Genomic DNA, 27546 nt, shown 5'->3' on the forward strand with positions numbered 1-27546 from the left:
CTCAGCCATGCTGGGCATGAACTCCTGGGAAATTTCTGTCTCCAAGGTCATGACTGCTACTGTAAACAGTAAAAAAAAAAGGTAAAAGTAAAACAAATTACTTCTGAGGCGCTGGGAAGCTCCAGGGTGGTACAACAGGCAGGAGGGAAGCAAGCTCTGGTTTGCAGGGTCACAGGGAAAGGTGAATGGGCAGTAGCCAGAGGAACCCTTTGGCAGGCAGGGCAAAGGCCCTCTGCAAGTGAGAGGAGGAGACACAGGACCCACTGCAGCTTCCATCCCCTGCTAGGTCAACTGAGGTGCAGAAAGTCCTTCCCACTTCACAGCAGAGAGGCAGGCAGCAGGCTGTGGACTTGGCAAAGGGCAGAGATGCTGAAGCTTTGTGGAGCAATCACTTCTTCAGGCTGGAAGAAAAAGACAGCTGGAAACCCATGGGGCCCACAGCAGCCACATAAAGCCAAATTCTCCTGCCTGCCCCCCTGCATAAAGCAGCTAATGAAAGAGATGGAGGAGACCACAACCAACCTGTGCATGATTGCTCCATCTCTGCAGCTGCTTTTCACGGGGTCGTGGCTGGAGGGGACCTCTGAAGATCATCAGATCCAACCCCCCTGCCAGGGCAGGGTCACCCAAAGAAGGTCACCCAGGAACACAGCCAGGCAGGCTTGGAATCTCTCCACCACCTCCCTGGGCAGCCTGCTCCATCACCCTGAAATGAAAGAGGTTCCTCCTCGAGTTTGTATGGAACATTACCATGATTAAAGGCTAGGAGAGGATTTGGCTGAGGTATCTCTACAGGATCCTCAAAATGACCCTAAAGCGCCCCAAAAAGCCTCTGTCACAGCACAGCAGTTCAGCAGCAGCAACTGAAGCTTCTCCATCCCTGGCTGCAGGACTCAGAAGCCTTCTCTCTGCTGAGAGAAGCTGTCAGCAGCCTGACCTCCCCTCAGCCCCTGCACCAAGCCCACGCTGAAGCATCCTTGCTGAGCAGACAGTGCAGTGTGCCACGGGAGGCTGCTGGCAAGCCCAGGGCAGGATGTCTGGCTGCGAGAAATGAGGCAGTGGTCTCCCCCAGGCTTTATTTCCTAGTCAAAGAACAGCTATAAAAAGGACATCCCGCAGGCAGGGGTTGCCTGAGGAGCAGAGGCTGCTGTTTGGGTGAAGTGTCACAGCTAAGCACAGTGATTAAAGCTTTCACTGCTGCTGCTCTGAGACAGCTGCAGGGCTGTTGCCGGGGTGCACGGGGGCTCTGCATCAGCTGCCCAGCCCCGCAGGCAGCACTGCCTTTGCTGGGAAGTCAAATTGCTGCTGCTTGGGTTTAAAAACACCAAACCCTCCTCCAATGCGACTGGAGATGGCTTTTTGCCTGGGCAGCTGCCGAGGTTTGGGTGTGCAATGTTCTCCCGGCCAGAGAGGCTGACAGGAGGCACTGAGCCGGTTAGCCCCTCGCAGGCGCCCCCCGGGGCTGCTCCTCATCTACATCCCCAGACCAAATTTCCCCTCGTTATTCCCAAAGCTGCCCAAGTGGTTCTCCACCTCCCCTATGGCAGCAAAGCAACACTCCCAGGGCTCCCTGCATCCTTGCCTTTCACCAGAGCCGGGGAGCATCTCTCCTTCACAGCCTGCTTCATGCTGTGCTGCTTTTACACATATAAGGAGATGCAAAAAGCTTGCAGGCACCAGAGCCGAGTCCCAGTTTACAGCCTGGTGTCATCTGCTTTGTCTCTGTGCCGAGGCAGTTGTTTCATCAGAGCTGGCAGCAGCCCTCTCTGTGTTCTCAAGCCTGGCTGATCAGCTCCCTGCTTCCCTGTCCCCCCCCTGCACGCCCTGGGAAACTGAGTCATGCTTTCAGCAGGCTGTCAGGGCACGACTTGAACGCTGCGTCCTGGCTCCTAATCCCCAGCTCTCCATCCCGGATCTCATTTCCCTGCCTCTCCTGCTCTGCTTCCCCGCCGCGAGGGGCGGGGTGATAGATCACCTTGTTTTGATCCCGGGGACAGGTTTTTGCCTTGGTGTGCTACAAACACCGCGCTGCAGAAACACAGCAGGGGCCCTGGAAAGGAGGACCTCTGGCTGCCTGTGGCAGCTCAACTCTTTGGTTGTTGGTGTTTTGCTTTTCGGAGCCATTGCTTCCCCTGCCCCAGCACTGGCTGCAGCTGCCTCAGATGCCAGCATTTCCCAAGGCAGGTCCAGGCAGTGGATGGAATGCAGGAACCACACCACAGCAGGCAGAGGGATGAAGAGCTCTGAGGGAGGCACAGCCCAGGCAGCTCTCCTGCCACTGAGGGTTTGTGCAGACCGAAGGTGAAGAGCAACCAACTTTAACCTCTGCAGTGCTTCCTGCCAAGGTGAGCACCAGGCTGCCTTGCTCGGCTCACCTGCAGCTCTGGAGGTGTTCATCAGACCTGGAACCTTTTCCTTTGCAGAACATATTGCAATTGGCCTGCTGGTTCTGCAGGCCCCCAGCCTGCTAAGGGCTCCCTGCTTCTGCTCCAAACCACCCATCCACGGAGCAGACCTTCTGCAGCATCTGCCGGGGAGCCCCTGGCTGAAGCCCACAGAGCTGAAGAGTTTTGCTAGCAGGGCTGAAGGAGCTGCTGGCTGCAGGAAACAGGCTCCATGTGTGCATTTTGCACCTCTCTCTCGGGCACACCGAGCTGCAGCCAAGAGGTGGAGTGAGGAGGGGACCGCCAGAGCCGTGGGAAGGCAGGGGAGGCGCTGGGGAGGGAGCTGCCAGCGAGGCCGTATCTGCCGGTTGCCATGGATACAATCGCTGCCGGCCTCCTGTATCGGTTACCTTCCCTTTCCCGGATGCAAAGAAAGCAGCAGAGGTCTGCTCCAGTCCCTGTGCAGGACACCACCCCTGGCTTCCAAATAAAAGGAGCAAATGATGTGTTTGAGACCCTGACATCCCCTCCTAACATCAGCCGAGGGGAGCATGGGAGGCAGCTTGCTCTCTCTGTCTGAACTGTGTGAGCCTGATCACAGCCTGCCCAGCTGCCTTTGGAGCTTTCCTAACCTTTGGCTCTTTCCTAAGGCCCTCAGAGGAGCTCTTTCCACAGCACATTCAGCCTTTGCTCTCTTTCAGCCTTTTGGATTGGTGACAGCCTGCCACGGGCTTGGGCTCTGCAGCTTGCATGTGCCTGCTGCTGGCCCTGGCACACCCCGCCCTGGGCTCCAGTGCCTTCAGCCCCCTGCTCTGAAGGAGAAGCAAGAGGCCAACTGTGGCTCAAACTCCATCTACAAAAGGCTTTTACAAAGTTTTCTCAACACCCTCTCCCTGGAGGTGCTCAAGGCCAGGCTGGATGAAGCCTTGAGCAGCCTGGGCTGGTGTGAGGTGTCCCTGCCCCTGGCTGATCTTTAAGGTCCAACCCAACCACTTCTGTGATTCCACGACATCCAAATAAAGCAACCACTTGTGTCTGAACTGTTAGAGCAGGTTTGCAGCCCAGGTGGTGAGGCCAGAGCAGGCTGCCCAGCAACATTTTGGCTTGAATTAGCAGCGAGGATTTGTTTGCAGTTGACTTCAGTGCCGCCCTACGGGAGGGAAGTGATAACTTGAGAGAGAGAAAACTATTAGGAGCTGCAAGCAGCAGCGAAACTGCCAGGCCTGTTTGGACTGTCCCCTGGCCAGGGAGAAAGCTGAGCAAACAGAAGGGCTCAGCACACTGAGGGTTTATGGCTCTTTTAGGTTTAAGAACTTGTAAACAAGGGATGTGGCTTTTAAGTGGATCCAGAGAGCTGCTCTCTGTGTTGTGCTCCTCACACAGGTCCCAGAGAGGCTGAGGGCAAACAAAAGCAGATCTCAGCAGAAACCCAGCTCCAGCAGAAGGGAAATGGCATTCCAGGCTTCGTGGTCTCCAGCCTACATCATGCAGCTGGCAAGTCTCATCCTGCTCAGAGAGGGCACAAACAGCCATCCCTGCTCACCTGCAGCCTGGGAGGTTCACAGGGGGAAAAAGCAAAAGAAACTAATTCAGCAGGGAAAGTGACTCCCAGAAATCCTGATGAGGAGCCTAAAGACCCCAGGGACCTCTTCTCCTTAGGGGAAAAAGCAAACTTCATTCCTGACCTAAGCCCAGCAGTGTTTGACTTCTCTTACAGAAGCCTCTTGCACACATCCAGCCTGGGGGAGCCAGAGATAAACAGAGAAAGAAATGTCCAAAACATGAGAAATGCTCCTGACTGGGAACCTAGCGACCAAATTGTGGTAGAGGGGAAGGCACAACACAAGCAAGACTGTTTTTCAGAGGGGTGTGGGGAGGAGGCAGCCTCACCACTGAGGGAGAGAGGAGCAGCTCTCCAACCTCTCTTCTAATAAGACTTTTATTTTCTAATTGTTTTCTGTGATTTAAAACCAGCTGAAGGCAGCAGAGCAGCACAGAGCTGACTCAGGTGGCCTGCAGGGTCAGGTAGCAGGGAACTCTGCACAGTGCTCAATGGCTTCCTTGTTGGGGAGGGAACAAAAGGCACAAGCAGTGCAGGGAGGGCAGAAACTCAAGTACCTGGCAGAAGGAAACCTCTGCCTCCCTCACCAGCACTGCAAAGCCCCAGGGTCAGCAGGCACTGAGGCTCTTCAGCGTTCTGCAGGGTTGCACATCTGACAGCACAGGGAAACAGGTTCTGAAGCTGCTGAGGGGCCTGGAGCTGCTCTGGGAGCACCAAAGGCTGAGAGCCCTGGGGCTGAGAGCCTGCAGAAGAGCAGCCCCAGAGGGGAGCTGAGCAATGCTCAGTGAGAGCTAAAGGCTGGGGGGCAAGAGGCTGGGGCCAGGCTCTGCTCAGGGGTGCCCAGGGACAGCACAAGGGGCAAGGGGCACAAAGTGGAAGCCAGGAGGTTTCCTCTGAACAGGAGGAGAAACTCCTTTGGTGTGAGGCTGCTGGAGGCCTGGAGCAGGCTGCCCAGAGAGGCTGCGGAGTCTCCTGCTCTGGAAAGCTTCCAACCCCCCCTGGCCACTGTGCCCCTGGGCAGGCTGCTGTGGGAGCCCTGCTGGAGCAGGGGCTTGGACTGGGTGAGCTCCAGAGGTCCCTTCCAACACCCTCCCAGCTGGAGACAATGTCCTGTGCCTGCAGCCCAGCAGAAGATACAGGTGAGAACAGGGTCAGGGCATTGGCAATGGAGACTAAATAACATCTAATACAAGATTTAACTCAGGAGTCTTCTCTGGGGTATGCTACAGCCCCTAAAATAGCACAAGAAGCAGGGTGCTGTTAGCTGCTAACACTCAGCAGCACCACACACTTGTTGAAAGATAATATTGATCAACAGAGATGGAAAACAGCTTTCCTGGCAGCTGTTTGCCAGCTCCTTGGAAATGAATATGGGAGTTAATTACCAAGGGACAAATGTCCCCTCTACAGGATCACCAACTCGCTTCTGGCACCAGCTCAGAGTGTTTTGGAGGGGGAAGATGGAGGGAGAGATGGCTTGGGTGTAAAAATCATCTCTGTACAGGCAGGGTTTGAGCATCACCACTAATTAGGAATGAATTGCTGAGTGGAGTGAAAGGGTCACACCAGAAAGCAGACAAAGGCCAGGGCAAGAGAGCTTCTGCAGAGCATTGGGCAGCTGCCCCTCGTGGTGCTGCTGTTCTTAGCACAGCCGTGGGCCCAGGTGGTTTGTTTGCCTCCCAGGGTAAGGTCCTAGAATTGCTTCAGCTGGAGAAGTCCAACCACTGGCCTGACACCACCATGGCCACCAAACCACATCCCAGAGGGACAAGACCCCAGAGGGGGTGAGGTGGTGCTGCTGGAGGAATCCCCCTGGTGGTGCAGAGGGACCTGCACCAGGGGAGCACAGCAGCCACTGTCCTGCTTCAGCGCAGCCCTGCGAGGAGCTGCCTGCCCTGACATCTCCTCAGCCTCTGCAGGACCCCAGCGCCCTTGGCCTCAGGAACACAACCCCCTGAGCTTCTCACTGCTCCAATGCACAAAGGCAGGGAAAGCACAAAGCCAGGGCTGAGCACACAGCATGAGAAGGACCTTGGGATGACATTGGGGGGGTTTATCTTAACCAATCTGCTTACTCATGCATGGGAGCCAGGCACTGCTCAGAACAGGACCTAGCTGGGGCCAGTGCACTTCAGACCAAGCTTGCTGAGGGGGCTGGGGGCTGCCAGCTCTAGCAGTGACCAGAGGAAACAGCATCAAGTTGTGGCAGGGAGAGATTCAGCTTGCATATTAGGAAAGATTTCTTCCCAGCAAGGGTTCTCAGGCACTGGAACAGACTGCCCAGGGGGGTGGTGGAGTCCCCACCCCTGGAAGCATTTCAAAGACACATGGGTGCTGAGGGACCTGGTTTGGTGGCAGTGGTGGCACTGTGAGCTCTGGGTGAGAAATTGGTGATCTCAAAGCTCTCTTCCAACCTCAATAGCTCTCTGGCTCTGTGCAAGGGTCTGTCAGCATCCCCAGCCCTGGGCTGAGCTGGGCTGTGGGTTCCTTCCCCCAGACACCAACCATGAGCTCAGCCCCAGCCTGGTTCATCCTTGCTTTGCTGCTAGGAGTTGTCCATTTGCCGAGTTAATCGATAACCCAAGCTCCCCATGCAAACGGGCAAGGACCTTGCTCTGCTCGTTTTGCTAAGCACTGAGCAATCACTGCAGGTCTGTTATCTAGGAACCAGCAGGGAATGGTGGCAGAGTCTGCTCAGTGGAGACATGGGGATGAAATCTACACCGCATTTGTCAGCACAGTGCACATCCAGGTGCCCCAGAGACATTCGGTTTCCATGCATGCTCCATCTTCATGCCACAGCATATACCCTTGGGACTGGAAATCTCTGCCTTTTCCTTATCAGTCAGCATCAGGTTTTGCCCACTTCAGCCAACAGATAGATGCAGAAACCCTGCCCCAGTGGAGGCAGAAACCCTGCCCCGGTGCAGGCAGGAGCCCCCGCCCCAGGGGATGCTCCTACAGATTCAGCCCCCCCTGCCCCAAGCAGGTATTGAGAAATGAGGACAGGCATGAGCCTGGCTTGCCAGGAGCTCATCTTTCCATTTTGCATCCACTTCAAGGGAGTATCAGGAGGGTGTGAAGTGCTTCACATCCAACCTCACCAGCTGTAGGAAGTCAGCCACTTCCTTTCCAGCTTTGCAGACTGCTCCTCGGTAAAGGCAAACCCGGGAAGCATGTGTCAGGAGGAGATAACCCAAGGGCTGAGGCATTTCACCATGGAAAAGGTGAAGGCAAAGCAGCTGTGCCGTGGCTGGCAGTGCTTCAGCCCAGGGCACGCTCCAGGGTGATACTCTGTGAGGCTCAAATGCAGGGCTAGGGCAGGCTGCTGGCTGGCAAACTGAGCAGGGGGCACAGCATCAGGTCAAGGACAGGAGTGCAGGCTCTGGAGCAGCAATGTCAGTTAGCACAAAGATTACAACCTGATTTCCTCAGCCCATAGCTGGCAGAGAGGCAGCTCACACCCTCCCAAAGGGGAAAGGAGAGGTGAGCAAAAGCTCAGGAAGCTGTTCAGCGAAGGATGAATTCTTTGGGCCATGGTGGTTTATTCTGTGATCTCAGGGTGAAGAGTCACCGATCAAAGGAGTTTATATCAACAACCCTGAAAGTGACCAGGCTCAGACAATACCTTTGTGAAATCTGGGGTTAGGATGAAGTTTCCCTGTCCCAGCTGAGGACAGAGGAGATAGATGGTGGCAGCTTTAGTTTAGGCTTAAATTTGCAGGACATGTGCCAGAGCAGCTGCACTGACTGCCTGAGGAGGAAAAGGAATGGTCCAGGGAGTCTCAAAATAGAATTTGGGAGGCCTAAGTTCAAAGGCTTCCAACAGCAGGCAGAGAATCCTGCGAGGTGTCAGCTGTGGCTGCGAGCTGCTGAGGAATGGAGCACTCTGCCTGCACCTCCAGCAGAAACCTCCCCAGAAAGGGAAAGCTGTGGGGAGGCCGGGGGGGCACCCACTGCTCGGGGGGCACCCACTGCTCGGGGGGGCACCCACTGCTCGGGGGGGCACCCACTGCTCGGGGGGGCACCGTTTGGCTCACACTCACCCTCAGGAGCTGGCAGAATCATGGAGCATCCGCTTGGAAGAGACCTCCACGACCAGCCAGCAGGACGACGGCGGTCGAGCACTTCCCAAAGCAAATAACCCACAGGGTTAGCCTGGGATTAAGCAGGCTCCAGGCTCCCAGGTTGGCCAGCAGGTAGCTCGGGCTGCGCTCGGAGGCTGCCTGCCGCTCGCCAGCCCTGATTCCGCGTTTCCTGGTACCACCGTGTGGCGAAGGGCGGCAACAGGCTGCTAATCAGCGCCGTGTTAATGAGCTAAGCAGCGCTACACAAACCCCCGAGCCCACCGGGCAAGGCGGTGCCACCAGGCTGCCCAGCCTTGCCCTGCAGCCCGCCTCGGGTCCAGCTTCCCTCTGAAACCGCAGCAGCAGCGAACCCGGCGTCCAGGGACGTTTCCTGCCTTGCTTGCTGCAGGGCTTGCCCAGGCAGAAGCTAATTTGACCATAGGATGGCCCTGGGAGGGGCAGGAGTCTGCTGCTCTTCGGGGGCCCTCCCAACACGATGCAGCTGCATCTTTTTAGGCCAATTGACTGAAAGGAAAAACCATGGCTGGGGGAAAGGAGGTTCTGCAGGATCCTGGGGAGTGACTCACTGGCCTGCAACTAGCTCCTGGTAACTCCTGGGTTTTAATTGCCCAGAGAGGTTGGGGAGTCTCCTTCTCTGGAGAGCTTCCAACCCCCCCTGGCCACTGTGCTCCTGGGCAAGCTGCTGCGGGAGCCCTACTGGAGCAGGAGGCTTGGGCTGGGTGATCTTTAGCTCTCCCTTCCAACCCTGCCATGATGGGACTCTCCTGCTCCCCAAGGTACCAACACTGGAGCAGTACTGAAGAAGAATGAACAAACCACAGGGGATGAGATCCCCCACGAGACAAATTCCTCAGCAGGATGCTTGAACAGAGCTCAGGGCTGCAGGCAGCTCTGACAGCTTGCCCCTACCTCCACTACCTTTGTTTTCACCTGGCCTTGGGGCACTCCAGGCTCTCCTCATCTCCAGCGTCAGATGGGAACCGATCTTGTGTGCTGCCAGGAGCTTTGTCAACGCTCAGCCCCTCCCCTTGATCTGAAACAGGGTTGGCAGGCAGCTGCACCTTGCCTCAGAGCACCAGCACCCTCCAGCAGCAGCCCCTTGGTAGTTTCCCTCCTTAGCTTTGTTGCCAGCAGCCCCTGGTGGGCTCCACTGCTCCCTCAGCTACCACAGGCTCTGAGGCACCTGCCAGCCCAGCTTTTTAACCACCCCCAGCAGCATCAATCTCTCTCCCAGACAATAAACAGAGACATTTTTTTTTCCCCCCATGTAAAACAATTATGATTGAACAGGGGAAAAAAAACCCTCAGCAGCTTCTTTTTAGCTGGGGGCCTTCTGGCAGCTGGGGATGCAGATTTGTGGCTGCCGTAACCGCCGAGCGCGCAGGGAGCGCAGCGCAGCCCTGCCTGCTCCTTAGCTTTTAATTTACACAGCTAATTAGTTGGATTTACTGTCCTCAGCCTCCCTTCCCCACTGTTTGCTTAAGGAGAAAAAGATGAGCCCTGCATGTCGAGTGGCAGGCAGCAGGCCGATGGCTCCGGCAGCAGGGCACGGCCAGAGGGAAATGGATGGCAGGAATGGCTCAGAGCTCGCAGCAGAAGGTGCAGGAGGTGCTCACAGCGTGCAGGAGGCAGAGCCTGGCACAGATCGTGCAGGGGGAGCAAAGCTTCTGGAGGCTGAGGGGCTGGAGTGGGTAACAAAGCTGGGGAGGGGTAAGGAGAGCAGGGACAAGGAAGAGGGGCTGAGGGAGCTGGGGTTGTTTAGCCTGAGGAAGAGGAGGCTGAGAGGAGGCTGCAGTTGGCCTCTTTGCCCAAGCAGCTAACCACAGGACAAGAGGAAAGGGCCTCCAGCTGTGCCCAGGGAGGTTGGGGCTGGAAGCTCAGCACTCTCCAAGGCAGGGCAGGTGACTGCAGGGTTTCTTCTCAGCTAATTTAAAAGGCTTAATTAAAGCATTAGATTCCCAATTTTCAAACATGTAATTAAAGGATTATTTTAATGCGGTGATAATTACATTATGATGGTGATTGGGTGCCATCCCAATCTCACCACCCAGGGCACTCCTACAGCATCACCCTGGCTGTGCCCAAATCCCAGACCACTCCACAGCCCCAGGGCTCCTCTCCCCCTGGCACCTGGAAATTCCCTCTGGCAAATCCAACCTGGCACCAGCACCTTGTGCTTGAGGGTGCTGAGAGAACCCCAGCATGGTGGGGTTGGAAGGGACCTCTGGAGGTCACTCAGTCCCTTCCCCCTGCTCTCTGAGCAGCCTGCTCCAGGCCTCCAGCAGCCTCACACCAAAGTTTTTCCTCCTGTTCAGATGGAACCTCCTGGGTTCCACCTTGTGCCCCTTGCCCTGTCCCTGGATACCACTGAGCAGAGTCTGGCCCCAGCCTCTTGCCCCTCACCCTTTAGCTCTTGCTGAGCACTGCTCAGCTCCCCTCTGGGGCTGCTCTTCTCCAGGCTCAGCTCCAGGGCTCTCACCTCAGCACCTTTGTGGCCTCTGTTGGACTCTCTCCAGGAGTTCTCTGACTCTCCTGAACCCAAACTGCTTTCAGCCCCCGGGGACAAGTCTGTACCCAGGACAACGCAGAGCAAACCAACCCAGCCAGGGTACCACAGCAGCCTCTGCTGTAAGGCCTGGACAGGAGGAGGCTGCACAGCAGGGGCTGGCTCTGGCTCGGCTCTGCAGTGGGAGTCCTCTCAGTGCTTTTTCCACTCCACAAACCTCACTTCCCGCTCAGTCACTCCCCCAGCAGGGTCTGTATTTGATTAGAGGCAACAAGACTGGAGGTGAAGTGCAGAAATCCAACACATCATCAGTGTCATGGAGCCAGTTCTGGTTTCACTACCAGGAAAAGCTTACCAGAGTTCACTTTCCCCCTCAGCAGCTGCAGGGCTGCTCTTTTCTTCTCCCTTTTGCCCAATGCTGCTTTTTTTTTCTGGCCATAATGGAGATGATTTCTCTCCACAGATTCCCTTTCGTGCTCCATGTTGGGCCTCCCAGTAAGCCAACAGTTTCCAAACATCTGCAGCCAGCTGGATGTTGAGGTAAGGAAATCTGCCTCTCACTTGGCCCTGGAGCTAATGATCTGCATTAAGATGCTTCAAATGAATTCTTGGCTGCTGGCAAAGCCCTGCCTGGATACAAAGGCAGCCAGAGGGTCCTAGAGTCGTTTTGGTTGGAAGAGAGCTTTAAGGTCACTCAGCCCAGCCCTTACCCCAGCACTGCCAGGGCACCACCAAACCATGGCCCTCAGCACCACATCTCCTCAGCTTTGAAACCCCTCCAGGGATGGGGACTCCACCACTGCCCTGGGCAAGGCCTGGACAGCCGTCCTGTGGAAGAAATTGTTCCTCATGGCCAACCTAAACCTGCCCTGGTGCAACTTGAGGCCATTTCCTCCTGTGCTGTCACTTCTTCCTTGGGAGCAGAGACCAACCCCCACCAGGCTCCAGCCCCCTTTCAGGGAGCTGCAGAGAGCAATGAAGTCTCCTATCAGCTCCTTCTCCAGGCTGAACAACCCAGCTCCCTCAGCTGCTCCTCCCCAGCCCTGCTCTCCAAACCCTTCCCCAGCTTTGTTGCCCTTCTCTGCACCCATTCCAGCCCCTCCATGTCCCTGTTGGAGTGAGGGGCCCAAAACTGGCCCCAGGATTTGAGGTGCAGTGCCCAGCGCAGAGGGACAATCCCTGCCCTGGCACACGCAGAACAAGGCTTCTCCTGACACAAACTAGATCCACTTCAAGGCCCCTTCCAACCCACTCTATGAATCCGTGGAAGCAAGGGCAAGGGCAGCATGCAAGGCATCAAGAACAGTCCAGGCCAAACTGTATCCAGCTTTATTAAAGGTACTTTTCATGAACAGTCATGGCAAGTTAGGCAGGACATGGGCTACAACCGGCAACACTGAACAACCGTCGAACTCCCCTCCCTTCATGGACTACCCAAGGGTACAAGAGGCTCTAAAACTGAGGAATCTTCATTTCATACTTGCAGAGGGGAAAGGTTTAGAGTGAGGGTGGACACGTTTCACATGGAGCACGCTGTTTGACAACTCGGCACAAACCTACCCTGAGGCGGGGAGGAACAGAAGGGCACCGCAGGCTCGCTTCAGCGCCATGGGGAAGAGGAAGTGGAGGCTCCTTTAGAGCCCTTCTATCCCTGATCAGACACCTGACACCGCGTGAGCAGCGAGCCCCCAGCTGCCAGCTCTGCCGTGGTTTGGAGTGTTAGGGTCTGTGGAAAACCAGGAGGGTGTGGAAGGAAAGAGAAGGTCTAAGCAACAGTGGGTGTGGGGCCGGCAAAAGGCATCTCGGGAGCTTTGATCTTCACTCAGCTGCTGAGGTGCAGCAGGAAGGAATTCCCTTCCTCTTCCCTTCTCCCAAAAACTGGGGGAAACCAGGAAAACCCCAAAAAAGCTTTTTCTTACCCCAATTTAGCTTGTGAGAAATAAACTAAGTGACATTTGACACCCCACCCCCCCAACAGCCCCCCTCCCCACCCCCCTCCACCCCAACACAACAACGAAGCGCTCTGTGTGCTAACAACATAGCTTAAAAAAAAGTCAACCAAAAAGTCTGCATTGTTATAAAACTTGATAAAAAATAGTATTTCAAACTGTACAGTCACCAGAAGTACACAGTTATCAAAAATTCACACTTCTTCTCTGCTCTTGGGTTTCACTTGGCTTCACCAGCACCCTCGGCTTTCTGTGCCTGCAAGAGAGAAGCAGGGAGCAGTCAGCACCAGCAGCCGGTGGCTCCTGGTCCTCAGCAGCCCTTTTGCCAACAGCAGCAGCCTCACCTGGGCTGCACCACCACCAGAATGAAGCTGAACACCTGAAGCATCCTAAGAGGCCACCCCGAGGCTGCTTTGATAGATGTCAGCTTTGTGTGTTCTCAGGAAAGGCCCAACAGCAACTTTCACGTGGCAGCCCCAACCAGCAGGCAGCCTTAACTCCTTGCTAACCAAGCCGCACACCCTCCACACCTGCAGCAGTGCTGTCAGTGCCACGAGTAACAGCTCTAAGCCACTGTGCAGTATTCCTCTTGTCAGCACAAGCCCAGGCCTGCCTGTGTGTGATGGGGAAGAACTAGCAGGCTGGTGTCAGACAAGCTGCCAGAGCCGCTGCTCTACCTGGTCTGTTTTGGCATCTCCGTTCTCTGCAGGGTTGTTCCCCTCCTTGCCAGCATCACCTTTCCCCTTCTTTCCCTTGGGCAACTTCTCACTCTTCTGCAAAGCAAAGGGAAGATGATGCAAGATGGTTGTCACAAGTGAGCAGCCAGCTGTTGAGCCACAAGAATCCACCAACCAGAAGGTTTTGCAAAACCCAACCTCTGGACTTGGTCAACCTAAAGATCTTTCCCAACCCGAAGCATTCTGCGGCCCCAGCGCTGGACGCTGGCCTGCAGAAGAGCACAGCACACAGCTGTCTGCATGCTTCAGAGGAGGCAACTCTGCAGTCCCCACTTGGCCTTGCTGTAATGCAAACTTTGCACTGCTTAGCAGCAGTGAAGGTGCAGCTCAGTGTCACCCCTGTGCATGGTGGCAGCCACAGCTGTACTGGTTACTGGCCAGCCTTAGTAATTTTATTAGCCAGGCTGGGTGAGGCCTTGAGCAACCTGGCCCAGAGGAAGGTGCAGGAGGTGTCCCTGCCCATGGCAGGGGGTTGGACCTGGATGAGCTTTAAGCTCCCTTCCAATCCAAACCATTCCCTGATTCTGTGACAGGACAAATCTAAAGCTCACCACCCATCTATCTCTGGCTGACACAACCACTCACCTTTGGAGCTGCCTTTTTAGGTTTAGGCTCTGGCTTGGGAGGAGCAGGCTTCTGTGAGACAAAAAAACCCCAACCTTGTGTTATTCCAACCATTCCAAGACATGCATACAGCCAAACAGTGAACTGCTTTAGGAAAGCCAGCCACAGGCGTCAAAACTGAAGCACTGATCTGTCAGTTGTTCCCCCACCCTCCAAGAACCACGCAGCAAGGCAGGAACTTTCCATCCTTACAGCTGCTCAAGCTTAAGAGCTATCAAGGGTTGTGTCACCTCTGCTCAGCAAGAGAATACTCACAGCAGATAACCTCGCTGACCTCCGTTGTGGCTGTTTAAGAGAGGAGAGAGAATTGAATTGAATGTGATAGAAAATGAACTCTCAAACATGTACAGAGTAGCTCTCAGCTCAAAGTAGTAAAACCCCAGTTTTCAGTTCCATTTCCCCCCCCCACTCTTGGGAAACTCTCCTTTCAAAGCAGCAACCCCCCCAGGCTTTTAGTTCCCCTTCCCCCCTGCCCTGTTTCTCAAGAAGCAGGAGACCATCCCATCTAAAGCACTGCTAACAAGAATTAAGTTGGGTTCTCACAATTAAGGTTAAAAGACTTTGAAAAGTCACCACCAGCCAAGCCCAAGCCTTAGCCTGCTCCCCAGTCCCTGTGCTTCGAATGAAGTTAAATCTCCACACTCCAGGATCAAACTTTCTCTAAATATTGAACTTCTTACCTCATCCTTAACTTTGGCCTTATCGCCCTTGGTATCTCCTTCAGCCTAGGACGTGACACACAAGTTGTACCAACGCGTTAAGGGCAGCCAGGCTCAGCCCTCGCACCCACCCTTAGCGTTCATCCCCCCCGCGTCCGCACAGCAACCGTTTCCAACCCACACCCTGGGGGGGGGCTGGGCCTTCTCCACGCCTCAGGCCGCCGGGAGTCCCCCAGCTGCCCCCGGGCGCTCCGCAGGCCGCCGGGATCCGGGGCGGAGCGGGAGGCACCGGCGGGTTCCCTCCTCCGCGGGATTCCCGGGGCGGGCCGACACCGACCCACCCCACGGCGGGGCGGGGGCAGCCGCCTCCCCCGGGAGCGTGGGATGGGGATGAGGAGGGGGGCACAGCAGGGGCGGGGGAGCAGCGCTGCCCCTTCAGGGAGGCCCCGCTCCCGCCCACGGCTGCCCCCGCGGGGCGGCGGTTTTGGCGGCAAAGCCTCCCGGGCGCCAGGCGCGCGGCCGCTTCCCGCCCTTTCCCGCCCCACCGGCGCTCCCCTCCCCCCCGCCCACCCCCCCATCCTCCTCCCCCTCCTCTCTTCAGCCCGACCTCCCGCCAAAACCAACCGGATCGGACCGGCGCCGCACACCGCTCCTCTCCCACCACCCCCACTCCTCCCCTCCCCCTCTTCCCCCTCCGTTAGCGCCCCCCCCCCCGGTAACGGTCCCCGCGCCGCCGCCGCCCCGCCCCCACCCCCGTTGGGGCCTCACAACCGTTACCGCCCCGAACGGGGAGGGAGGAAGGGGGGGGGGGGGGGGGGAGAGAATGAGCGCCTAGTCCCGCCCCCCCCACACCCTTCCACAGGCGAGCGGCGATGAGGCTTGCGGGGGGGGCAGCGGGAGCGGTAGGCCCCACCGGCGGAGAGGGGCGGCAGGCTCGGCCCGCTCCCACCGCCGCTGTCCCCGGCGCCACGTACCTTTCTCTTCGGCATGGCTCCGTGCGGGCGTGTTTTGTGTGTGTGAGGCAGAGAGGAGCTCGGCTGGGCGGCGTGAGGGGGCGGAGGGAGAAGGCGGAGGGAAGAGAAAAAAAAGGGGGAGGGCGAGGGGGAGAGCCGGGAGCGCTCGGCCCGGGGCGGCGGAGGAGGCAGCGAGAAGCGGAGCGGGGGAAGGGAGGGAGTGAAGGGGGGAAAGGGAAAAAGGGGGAAGGGAGGGGGAGTTAAAAAAAAAAAAAAAAAGGAAATAATAAACCAAACCCCAAATCTATAGGGAAGGAGCGGAGCGGAGGCGGCCGCGCGGGGGAGGGGCGGCGCGGCGGGGGCTGCCCTGCCGGCTGGCTCCGTGGGCTCCCGACCCCACTAATTTGAATCGGCTGTTTATAAAGTTTTATATAGAGCCGGACGCGGCCCAACCGGTTCCAGCCGGATCCCCACCGCCCCGCTCGCCCATTGGCCCGCCGGGGTCACGTGGGGTGGGGCCAGCCGGGGAGGGAGCGCGAGGGGATGGGAGGGGGGCGCGCGGAGGAGGCGGCGCGCGCGCAGCTGGGCCTCGTGCCCACCCCCCCCCCCCGCTCCCCTCCGCGCTCCCTTCCCCCCCCCCCCCCCCCCCCCCCCAATCCCTTCCTCCCGCCGCCTTCCCGCGGGCGGGAAACACGGAGGGGAAATGGGGCTGGGGGCGGGGGGGGGAGCAGGTAATGAAAACATGGAGAAAAGGATTAATAAATAAATAAATATATATATAAAGGGGACCCTCCCCCCCGCCCCCCCCCGCGGGGCAGCCCACAGGTGAGCGGAGCTGTTCGTTCAGCACCTAGGAGGGCAGCCACAACCCCCCCCCCCCATAGGCACAGAGCAGGGCTGGGGGAGCCCCGGGGTGCTGTGGGGCTGGGAGAAGCAGGAGGAGGCTTTTATTTGCCCCTGGGAGAGAGGTGAGTTGGATGTGAAGGGGAGAACAGGAGATGGGGAAAAGAATAAAACCAACCCCCCCCCCCCCTTCCCCCCCAGAAAACCACCACCCAAACCCAAGCAACCCCAAAGTGCAAGAACATGACACAAAAATATTGGCAGCTGGAGCCGTTACCTGCACCAAGGCAGCTGCAGAGCTGGGCTGCTCCCGGCAGGAGCCCTTCCTCACACCGGGATGGCCACAATCCATTCGTTCCCTACAGACACCTCCCTGTGCTCCTAGCATGGACCCTTCAGTGGAACCCCATCCAGGGACCACCCCCGGAGCACATTTCACCCCCTCAGGTAACCTCAGGTCTCAACTGCCCAGAGAGGTTGTGGAGTCTCCTTCTCTGGAGAGATTCCAAACCCACCTGGATGGTTCAGATTGGATGTGAGGAAGTTCTTCCCCAGGAGGGTGGTGAGAGCCTGGCACAGGTTGCCCAGGGAGGTGGTGGAAGCCTCATCCCTGGAGGCCTTTAAGGCCAGGCTGGCTGTGGCTCTGGGCACCCTGCTGTAGTGTGAGGTGCCCATGGCAGGGGGGTTGGAACTGGATGAGCCTTGAGGTCCCTTCCAACCCTGACACAATTTTGTGATTCTATGATCCTGGGCAACCTGCTGTGGGTGACCCTGGTGCAGCAGAGAGGTTGGACTAGGTCTCCAGAGGTCCCTTCCAACCCCTACCATTCTGTGATGCATGGAGAATAAGCTATTTCCACAGGCAGCTTCCTGAAATGTGAGGCCCAAGAAAAGAAAATGCAGCAAAATGAGTAACTCCCAGCCCCTTGGCATGACCTTATCCAAGCTACTTCCTAAGAGGAGGGACATGCATGGAGTCTTGGTTCAGCCAAGCCTGGAGGCAGCAAACAGCTCACACTAGACTGCAAAAAAGCAAAGCACACAGCCCTCCCCTCTGCTTCCTGTTGGATGGAAGCAATTGGGAGAGTCTGGCAGAGGCTGAAGGATGGGATAGCAGATCTGGAAGCCAACTTCACCACACCTTGAGAACAAGAATCTCTCTGCATTTTCAAATGGTTCTCTGGTTTTCCCAAGTGACTTTGCTACCAGCATGCTTTATTCACCATTTGACAGTGGAGTTCTCCTCCTCACCATCACATTCAAAGAGCTGAGTGTGAAGCACTTCCCAAGTCTGTTTTCTATAGTTTTCACCTGGAGGGAAACAGGAACCCTCTAGCAGCAGCCAAAGCTGCCCCTGCTGCACCTCTGTGTGCATCAGAAACAAGAATCCAGACATCTCCTCTGATTTTGACCACGGGGACGGAAACAATCTTGGAATTGGGCTTAGTCCTCCCTCCCTGCCTGATGGAAAAGTGAGAACAAACAACACCCCACAGCTGCTGCAGCCACTCCCAGCACAGGCAGCTCAAGGGCTTTTCTAAACCCTCTTGGCTGGGCTCACAGGTTGGGTTTGGCTACTGTATTCCTCATCTGGGCTCCCCCCGTTCCCTGGAAACAGGATGTTAAGTCATGGCTCTCAGGGCTCACAGGGATTCAGCTTACCCTGTCCATCACCTAGGTTGAGCTCATTTCTTTTTCCTTTTTAAACCACGAAGCTAATTCCCAACCAATCCTTTCTCCTTGCCTGCTCAGAGCCTTTCCTGGGCACAGTTTGTTCCAACACCAGCATTTGAGGGTTTTCCCCCACGTGCACTGCTCAGGAGGGGTTGCAGGGCTGGGGAAGCTCTGGAGGATCTTTGTTCTCTTGCCAGCCAGGCTGCCAACACCTTGCTTTAGCTCCTGGGGAGCCAAGAGCAGACAGATGAAAGCCAACAGAGCCAGGCAGGGAGAAGACAAGATGCCATTCTGGTGTGGGGAATCTCTCTGCCCCTGCTTGGCACAGGGCTGCCTTCCACAGCAGCAATAATCCTCTGCCTACAGAAAGCAAGGCTCCACTTCAGGGGTAGCAGAGAAAAATCTCAGCAGGAGATCCACTGCTGTGAAGCCATGGACAGAATCCCAGCCCAGTCTGATTTAACAGGGCTGAACTGGTTTGTCTGGGCCAGCTCACGAGGAGTCAGACAGAACTGGGGGCTCATTTTAGTCCAAACAGGCAGGGCTGTGGCGGGCCAAGCAGCAGAGCTGTGGTGGGCTGTGTGCCTTCTCCATCACGGGGGCAGGGAGGTAAGACAGGACGGCATCACCCTGCCCAGCAGCACCCACAGCCCTGGGGAGGGTCACAGTGCTCTGCTCCTGCCCTGGGGACACCCACAGCGGCCCTGGGGACACCCACAGGGGCCCTGGGGACACCCACAGGGGCGCCACCCCGAGGGAACCGCTCTGGGCAGCAGCTGGTCCCTGTCTTCCCAGGAGCCACCCAGCACCTGTGTCACGCAGACACTGGACACAACCTCTCGAAGAAGTCCACTCTCTTGTGCTCCAGAGCCTGCAGGAAGCCCTGGATCCTCTGCTCCCTCATGGCTCTGCACTTCTGCAGCAGCGTCCGGCAGCGCTGAGAGTCTCCGTGGGACGCCAGCCCTTCCTGCTGCAGCTTCTGTGCCACGTAGGCCTGATCCCTTTCCATCTGCTGCCGCCTCCTCTCCTCCATGTAGGAGTCTCTGGCCTTCTGGAGTGAAAAGCAGGAGAGCATTAGCACTTTCCAGGCCTTCCAGCTCACCTTGTCACAGACCTGCCGGAGCGGGCCCAGGGGAGGGCCGCAGAGATGATCAGAGGGTTGGAGAACCTCTGCTGCAAGGTCAGGCTGGAAGGAGAGAGCTGAGCCTTCCATCCCCTGTGGGCTCCCTTACCTGCAGGGCACTGTAGTTCATCTGGAACCGAAGGATAGCCTCACACAAGTTCCAAAAGGAGTATTCTGGCCACAAGACTGACTGAAACACCAGGCAGGAGTGGGATGTCTGCAGAAAGCAAGAGCACCACAGGCTGAAGCATCCTGCGAGGCACAGGTCACCAAGGGCAGCTCTGGTGATCAAAACTCTGCTGGTTTGCCCACAGAGGCTTTGCCAAGGCTGTGTTTGAGGATTCTGCTTAACATGAAGGTTGGACCAGATGACCCTTGGGGTCCCTTCCAACCTGGCATTCTGGGATACAGTGAAATCAGCACCAGCCAGGGGAGTTTGAAGTGACACAAGGTAGAGGCCTTCCAATCAGCTTTTCATGCTGGGACACCACTCAGCCTCCTGCAAGGCACCAGCAGAATTCTGCCTGGTGCTGTGCTGGTCTTCACAGAGGTATTTTGATAGCTTAAGCATCACAGACTTCCAACAAACTAAAATAGCAACTCTGGGCTACCCAAGGCTGAGTTAAGGGAGTCAGAGATGCAGTGAGGATCAGGAGATGACATTTAAGCCATTCATCAAAGGACATCTCCTGCCACCCCTTGCTGCCCACTCCTGGCATTTCAAGTGCTTAATGACTCTGAAGAGTTGTGGTGCACTGAAGCCACCCTGGAGCTGCAAGGTGCAAGATTTCCACTGAAAGCCTACTTCTGCCCTCAGGTTCCTCAAAGTTTTGGCTCAATGTGTTCCTGGGACCATCACCCCAAAATCTAACTTAAAAGGACTCTGAATGACTCTCAAAGCTCACAGAACCACAGAGTGGTAGGGTTGGAAGAGACCTCCAGAGATCATCCAGACCAACCCCCCTGCCAGAGCAGGGTCACCCAGGGCAGGGCACACAGGAACACAGCCAGGTGGGTTTGGAATCCCTCCAGAGAAGGAGACTCCACAACCTCTCTGGGCAGCTCCAGGGCTACAGAAAAGCTTAGTGTCACAGAGGGGTTTGGGTTGGGAGGGTTGGTTTTGCTCTCACCAGCTCACCAAGAACTCATAGAATGGTTTGGGTTGGAAGGGACCTTAAAAATCATCCAGTTCCAACCCCCTGCCATGGGGACCCCCTCCCACCAGCCCAGGGTCTCAAGGCCTCATCCAACCTGGCCTTGAACACCTCCAGGGAGGGGACAGCCACAACCTCCCTGGGCAGCCTGTTCCAAAGGGCACATTCTTTGAAGTCAGAGAATGATCCTGAAGCCAAATTTCCTCCCATTTGGGGGCTGTCAGGACACACAAGCTCTTGAGCTGTGGGGTGTGAGCTGGCACAGCAGCAGCATGAGCACACATCCTCCTCTGCTGCAATCCATGGCATGGCAGAGGGGCACCATGCCAACCTGACACACACAGCACTGACCTCAGGAATGCTTCAGCACTTACAAGCTCCAAGGCACCTCTGGCAGGGCTACCACCAAGAGGAGCAAGCAAAAGGTTAGTTCATGGCATTGACACCCATCCAGGGTGCAGGTGTGCCCAAAAATCCAGGGAGGAGAGGGAAATGCCTTGGAAGGCAGCAGACAGCTCCTGTCAGCTCACCAGTGAAGGCACTTGGAGCAGGTGCATTTGATGTGGCTGCTTAAAGGCAGTTGGGGTTTGGCTCCAAACTGTGCAACTGGGAACTGAAAGCAGCTCTGGGTGCTGAAACTGCAAATATCTGCACTCAGTGTGCATGCAGAGCCTGCTGGGGTTGAGTTTACCAGCCCAGCCACACCAAGCTGGCTTCACCATCCTCAGAACCTTGGTGTGGGGCTCCTGTTTCACTCTGATGGTCTGTGACCAGTCAGGCACATCCATGCCATGGAGGTTGTAAGGTCACAGCTCCAGCTGACAGGTGACACACATCTCTCCCAGGAGTCTAGAAATCCTTCCTGGGACTTCCTCATCCCAGGAAACATATTCCCAGGTTAAGTGAGGCAAAGCCAGGAGTTTGCCAAGCAAATGAGGAACCATCTAAGTGTGGGAGGAGGAGCACAAGGAGGAGCAGTTCAGGATTCCCTTGTCTGCTGTCAGACCAAGCTGCCATTTCTCACTCACTGCTTTCAGGCTGATACCATCTCAGACTTGTGCTGCAAGGTGTTTAAGGCTGCAGGCAACACTCCTCAGAGGTGCTCCAGCACTCCATGAATCCATCCAAGAAGTCATCTAATCCCTAGCACAGCAAGGGTGAGAGCCCTGTGCTGGCTGACAGCTGAAGCAAGCAGAGCACTGGGGCACCAAGGGAGCATTTCCAGGAGGAAGCAAAGACTTTACCTGCCAGAGCAAGAAATCACTCAGGCGAACCTCTCCAGAGGTCCTGATCAGCAGGTCAGGGTCAGGGGAGTTGCTGGTGTACAGACACTGATCCAGCAGCGCTTCTGACACGTCACTGAGGGGACAGAGGCAGCTCAGTGAGATCCCTGCCCTCACCCAGCACAGGATGGCAGTGACTGAGGGGCTGCAGCTGCAGCCCGAGCGGTGGAGCAGTGCCACAGCCAGTCATCACCTCACTCCTGATGGCCACTGCTCCCCAGGCCACCTCTAATGCTCTTTTAGCCCCCAGAGCATTCCCCCCACCCCCTCCATGCTCTTTGAAACCCAACACAGTGGTGGAAGCAGACTGTGAGGACTTCCATCTGGAGCAGAGAGCAAAGTTCTAACTCCTCCATCTCCTCCAGGGTGGAGAAACAGCTCAGCAGTCATGATTCATCTGTTTGTTTGACCTCATAGCTAAAGTCTGCCAGCCCAGCAGCCAATTGTTGTGGCACAGAAATCTGCCCTCCCATTCAGACTCACTTGAGCCACAGACCCAATTCCTCCTCTCTCTTGGTTGTGTTTCTGTCACCACAGCAACCCAAGTAACAAAAACCAAACAGCGCAGCAGTAACTTTCAGGTCACTCCTTCCAGTCACGCTGGTTTCATGAGCTCTGCTGAAAAGCCACTTGGCTCCTGAGAGGTGGTTAATAAAGGTGTAGGTGGGAAGCTCTCAGCACCCTGGGCCAGGAGTTACCTGGGTTCCAGCAGGCCTTGCTCCACCCCCCAGGCCATCTCCCTGACGGCGTTGCTGATCTCGTGTCTCGAGGTGTAAGCAAAGCAGACATTCAGAAAGCATCTGAAAAGAGGGGAAAGTGTGGAATGCCAACACCAGGAAGGTCCAGGGGGTGGCAGAGAGAACATCTACAACAGTTGGAGTATGGAAAAGCCCTTTCAGATCATTGAGCCCAACCATTCTCCAGCTCTGCCAAGGCTGGGGCTAAACACTCGGCAGCACAGCTCTGCCTCTCGCAAAGACCTTCAGGGATGGGATTCAGCCTCCTCCAAGGGCAGCCTGGGCCAGGCTTTGAGAACCCTCCCAGGGAAGAAGTCTCTTCTAATATCCAACCTAAACCTCCCTCAGTGCAACTTGAGGCCATTCCCTCTCATTCTATCACTTGTTACAAGGAAAAAGAGACCAACCCCACCTGGCTGCAGCCTCCTCTCAGGGAGGTGCAGGTCTCCCCTCAGCCTCCTTTCTCCAGCTCCCTCAGCTGCTCCTCCCCAGCCTTGCTCTCCAGACCCTTCCCCAGCTTCATTGTCCATCCCCTCAGTGTCCTTCTGGGAGTGATGCCCCCAGTACCCAAGGTGTGCCCCCAGCAGTGCTGAGCCCAGGGGCAATGCTTGGGCTTGCAGGGCAAAGAAGTTAAAGAAAAAGGGTGGAGAAGATCTGCCAAGACTCAGACTTCAAGTAGAAGAGGAAGATGTGAGGTATCAGCCCCCTCAAACTGTGCTCCTTACTTGTTGTAGTTCCTAGTGGCCAGCACAGCTTGGGCAATCAGCTCCTGGATGTCCAGGGGCAGCAGGGGCAGGTCCCCGAGGACACGGATGCACACTCCATGCTTCTTCAGGTTCTCCCTACAGCCAGAGACAAGAGTCAGGACCCTGCACTCTGCTGTGTTCTCTCTGCCTAACACCCACCAAAGCAGAACTGGGCATCTGTAATTGATCACAAATGAATGGTCACCCACAGAGCAGCACAGCTGCTTGCTGCTGTCAGGCAAGGTGGGCTGGGGAGCGAACGTCACAAGGCAGGAAATCATCCATGCCTGCTCCAGCAAGGAGTCAAGGCATGGCTTTGGCACTCCAGCAGAGCATCTACCAAGCACTTCAGTGCCCTGCAGGAGTTTCTAATGGCGCTGTGCTCCTCCAAAAGCTGTCCTGTCCCAGCTGCTTGGCACAGTGACACAAATCTGGTGTGCAGGGGCACTGTCTGTGCTCAGGAGCTGCTTACTGGGATGGGATGTGCAGAGCTCCTCAACCCAAGTCTTTAGCTGGAGAACCATTTCCCTCATTTAATCCCTTTTCACAACTTCTAACATCCCTGCAACACCTTTTAATCATGTTCTGCTTCCTTTCCACCCTGTGGGACACCCCTCAGAGGGTTCTTACTGCTCCTCCAGCAGGCGGCTGAACTTCTGCCTGGCCAGATCCATCAGCCCGTCCACCTCCTCCTGGGAACGTTTGAAGTTCTCAATGCTGAAGGCATAGACAGTGACCTCCCTGATGCCCAGGTTCAGACACCACCTGAGTGTCTGCAAAACAAACCCAAGCAGAGTGGAAAACAGAACTCAGAGAAGCAGACTCCAGAGCCAGCCAGAGCACAGAGAGAGAGGAGCTGCAGCTCAGAACCCTGGTGAGCAACCCCAGCTCCAAGCACGAGCCCGACTCCAGTGAAGAAAAGCAACACAACACAGCAGTCAAGCAGTAAAAAGTCATCTGGTGGCTGTGGCTCAACCTTTCACCACACAACATCAAGCCACAAACCCCTTTCTCACCTGTGCCAGCTTATCAAAGCCCTGGGAGTGCCCCTGCTGCCTCTCCACGTGGCACTTCTGGGCGTAGCGGCGGTTGCCATCCATGATGAAGGCAACGTGCTTGGGCATCGGGCCTGCCTGGGGGAGAGGAGAGCCACAGGAGAGCAGAGGGACAACAGCCCAGGGAAGGAGAAAGAACAGAGCAGAAAGTGAGCAGCCAGCATCTTGCACCACAGAGAGCTTAGTCCCTCTGCTCCTGGTGGCACCATCTGTAGGGGTGTAACAACCAGCCCCCAGCTTCAAGCCTGGAGCTGGAAAGAGCCAGATGCTGATTACCTCTTTGCTAGTCCCAGTTTAGGCTCTCTAAAAGGCAGGAAGGTAAAAGCCTGCACTGAAAAGCAGCTTTACCCTCCCTGATCCTATCAAGACAGAGAACTGCAGCACTCAGGAGACAGCAGCACTGCCACAGCCAGCCCCCTGCAGCCACAGGCAGGGCACAGAGCTCCATGCTGCTGGAACTGTGAAGTGCTTTGTGTCCCAGAGCTCAAGAGCATTTCCCCAGCCACAATCCACAAGGACACAAAGGAGGTCATGAGCCTTCCCCACCTTTAAGTGGAGGATTGCTTTCCACTGACCTCACTAGGTCTGCACAGATCCTGCAGGGAGGGCAGCAGCCTGAGCAAGGCCAGAATCTCCCTGCAGCTGCTGTGCTGTTACTCAGCAGAACCTCAGCTGCACTTCTCAGCCTCACAGCACCACCAGTTTGCTTCTCTGCCTCCTTCCCACGCCCTGCACTCATCAGCAAGGGCACAAAGCAGGGGAGGCTGGGAGTGTAAGCTCATTACTGGCAAGTGCTGCCCACAGCCTCCTCGCTCATTTGCAAGACTCAGCTGAAGTAATTTTCCATCCTTGGCTGCTGTCTGGGGATGTGCACCCAAGTGCCAGCATTAGCAAGCACCCCCTGCCAGCACCATGACCTTGCTGGAGCTGAGCAGCCACTCTCAGCCCTGAGGGACCTGCCAGCTCTGCACCCAGGCAGCCAAACTCCTTCCTTACCTTAATGATGTTGGCACAAAACCTCTCTAGGATGGTCAGCTCGCCCTCTCTGATCCACGACATCTCTCCCCACAGCTCCTTTTCTTTTGCAACAGAAGGATGAAAATAAAGGGGTTAGAGGTACAGGAGGTTCTGTCCAAACCCAAAGCAACACCACCAAACCATCAGCTTGGGGAAAGGAGGCTTTGAGTAGCTGCTCTGGAGCCCTTTTTAATCACCTGTGATATGCAGACACCAGGGAAGCTGAGAAACCAGCTCTGGAATTTTCCAGCTGTGTGTCAGCAGAGTTGGGTTCTGCCCCAGCTGGTAGCAAGGAAAACCTCTGCTGTGCTTTCCAGCCAGACTGGCTGCTGTGGGAGCACAGACCCACAGGTGGGCTCCCACCAGGTGAGCCCCAAGGTGGCAGCAGCACGAACTGCCCTTCACTGTTCTTGTGTTGGAGCTCTTGGAAACCCTTCAAATGAAGCAATCATCTCCACCACCACCTGCCCTGCACTTGTGGCACTACTGAGTCTCCTTCTTCCTCCACAATTAGAGGACCTAAGCCCCCAGAGCCATAAAACCATTGGATTTTTACCTCTCTACCTGCACATCAAATGCCAAGATCTGCTTTGAGCTACCACGAGCTTGCTGAAACTCCACCTTAACCTTCAGCTCTCTCAGCTCAGAGCCCCAGGACATGGACAAAGCAGCAATGAAGGGAGAGCTGTGGGGGCAACAGTCCAGACCCAACCACCCAGTGCCCATTCAGGGATCAAACCAGATTCAAATTCCACTCATTGATGGCATTCATTTTCTTGCCTGTCCCCTCAGGAAGGGCTGGCAAGCCACAGATGCAACCACAAAACATTAAGGCAAGGAACTGCTGACCCTCTGGTTCTGTTCCTAAAGCTCTTAACGCCCGCCTTGAACAGCTCAGGCTGAAATCACGTCCCTCTCCAAAGCCACCTTCGGCTGCTAACAGCAATCAGGCTTTTACACTCGAATTCATGCTTCCATCTTAAAGAACACGCTTCACCAGGAAGCCCCACGTCTATCAGCGAGGGACTGAGCACCAGAAAAGCCACGACTCGCTCCTGCCCAGCGGACAGGGTGCAGCCGGGAGAATGTAGCCCCCTCCGGCCGCTCCCCGCCGAGGGGCATTCTCCCCACCGACAGCCGGGCCAACACTCACCAACGGTACCAAGCAGAGGTGGAAGAGAAGTGAGAAGGAAGATACCCGGACCAGCGTCTGGGCGAGGCAGCCTCTCCGCAGCCTTCCCCGCCAGGCACGGGGCAGACGGGAAGCGGACAGCGGAGCCTAGGCGCCGTCCCTCGGGCCCGGCCGCCGGATCTCCCGCTGACGGCGGGGCCGCGGCCCGCCTCAGACCTGCCCCGGCTCCGCGAGGGGAAAGGAAGCAGCCCGGCGGAAGGGCCGCGGGGGCAGGAAGGAGACCTCCCGCACGCCAAAGCCGAGGAGCCGCCCCGCTGCCCGCCGCCGCCGTTAGCTCTCTCTGCCGGCGGCGCCGCCTCAGCCCCCGCGGAGGCTGACGTGCGCTTCCGCTGACGTCATCAGCCTGCGCCGCGGGGCGGGGCCGGGCGCGTGCACGGGGGCGGGGCCGGAGGGGCTGTGGCCGCCGCGGCTGAGCCCTTAGCGGGGCAGGGGTGGGGCCGGAGGAGCGCGGCCGGGGCGGGGCGGCCCAGGGCGGGGGGGGCCCAGGGCAGGGGGGGCCGGAGGAGCGCGGCCGGGGCGGGGCGGCCCAGGGCAGCCCAGGGCAGGGGGGGGGCCGGAGGGGGCCGGGGCGCCCCAGGGCAGGGGGGGCCCAGGGCGGGGGGGGCCGGAGGAGCGCGGCCGGGGCGGGGCGGCCCAGGGCAGCCCAGGGCAGGGGGGGGCCGGAGGGGGCCGGAGGAGCGCGGCCGGGCCGGGGCGGCCCAGGGCAGGGGGGGCCGGAGGAGCGCGGCCGGGGCGGTGCGGCTGTGCGGCAGCTACAGGCCGGAGACGGGAGTCGGCTTGGCCTAGGGGCAGAGCCTGGGTGCTTGTGGGAGGGCTGCAGGCCGGAGCCGGTATGGAGGGCTGGGGGTTGATAGGGCTGGGCCAGAGTTGGGGTAGTCTGGTGGGACTGGGGTGTGCAGGCTGGGCCTGAGTTGGTCGTGAGGGACTGGGGGAATCAGTGGGGGGAGGGGCTGGTAGCAAGGCCAGGGTGGGTATGGGGGGCTGGCAGCGTGGCCGGGGGGCATGGGGGGCTGGCAGCGTGGCCGAGGGGCATGGGGGGCTGGCAGCGTGGCCGGGGGGTATGGGGGGCTGGCAGCGTGGCCGGGGGGCATGGGGGGCTGGCAGCGTGGCCGGGGTGGTTGGCTGCTGGTCGAGGCAGCTTTGGGTGTCCCAGTTCCCAGCCCTCCCTCCACCTCTGCGCAGGCAGCCCCCGGTTTGGATGTAGGCTGCCCAAGCCCCGGGGAGGGAAAGGAAGGAGAGGAAGCAGGCTCAGAACAGCAGC

The 27546-nt window shown here is 57.3% G+C and overlaps 2 protein-coding genes across 2 annotated transcripts; both read right to left on the reverse strand.

The window, feature by feature from the left end:
• Window positions 1–12702: 12702 nt before the first annotated feature.
• HMGN2 (high mobility group nucleosomal binding domain 2) lies at window positions 12703–15726 on the reverse strand. Its single transcript, XM_054170638.1, has 6 exons — window positions 15483–15726; window positions 14530–14574; window positions 14105–14134; window positions 13811–13861; window positions 13166–13261; window positions 12703–12744 (listed from the first exon to the last, which is right to left on the reverse strand). The coding sequence occupies exons 1-6, from the start codon at window positions 15495–15497 to the stop codon at window positions 12709–12711; spliced, it is 273 nt and encodes a 90-aa protein (XP_054026613.1). The 5' UTR covers window positions 15498–15726; the 3' UTR covers window positions 12703–12708.
• A 1385-nt stretch (window positions 15727–17111) lies between these two features.
• Window positions 17112–25559, reverse strand: DHDDS (dehydrodolichyl diphosphate synthase subunit). The gene is made up of 8 exons (XM_009908461.2): window positions 25073–25559; window positions 24038–24154; window positions 23652–23794; window positions 23001–23117; window positions 22237–22338; window positions 21500–21614; window positions 19211–19318; window positions 17112–19029 (listed from the first exon to the last, which is right to left on the reverse strand). The coding sequence occupies exons 1-8, from the start codon at window positions 25133–25135 to the stop codon at window positions 18793–18795; spliced, it is 1002 nt and encodes a 333-aa protein (XP_009906763.1). The 5' UTR covers window positions 25136–25559; the 3' UTR covers window positions 17112–18792.
• Between the last annotated feature and the right edge of the window lie 1987 nt (window positions 25560–27546).

The sequence above is a fragment of the Dryobates pubescens genome, chromosome 20 (genome assembly GCF_014839835.1).
Source record: "Dryobates pubescens isolate bDryPub1 chromosome 20, bDryPub1.pri, whole genome shotgun sequence".
NCBI classification, from domain to species: domain Eukaryota; kingdom Metazoa; phylum Chordata; class Aves; order Piciformes; family Picidae; genus Dryobates; species Dryobates pubescens.

Coding starts and splice junctions, on each gene's coding strand:
- DHDDS (XM_009908461.2), bottom strand. CDS start 25,135: ATGTCGTGGATCAGAGAGGGCGAGCTGACCATCCTAGAGAGGTTTTGT. Junction 23,795..24,037: donor GCTTTGATAAGCTGGCACAG/GTGAGAAAGGGG, acceptor TTTGTTTTGCAG/ACACTCAGGTGGTGTCTGAA. Junction 19,030..19,210: donor TGAACTACAGTGCCCTGCAG/GTAAGGGAGCCC, acceptor TTTTCACTCCAG/AAGGCCAGAGACTCCTACAT.
- HMGN2 (XM_054170638.1), bottom strand. Junction 13,262..13,810: donor CTAAAAAGGCAGCTCCAAAG/GTGAGTGGTTGT, acceptor TTTGCTTTGCAG/AAGAGTGAGAAGTTGCCCAA. Junction 12,745..13,165: donor GAGATGCCAAAACAGACCAG/GTAGAGCAGCGG, acceptor TCTCTCTTGCAG/GCACAGAAAGCCGAGGGTGC.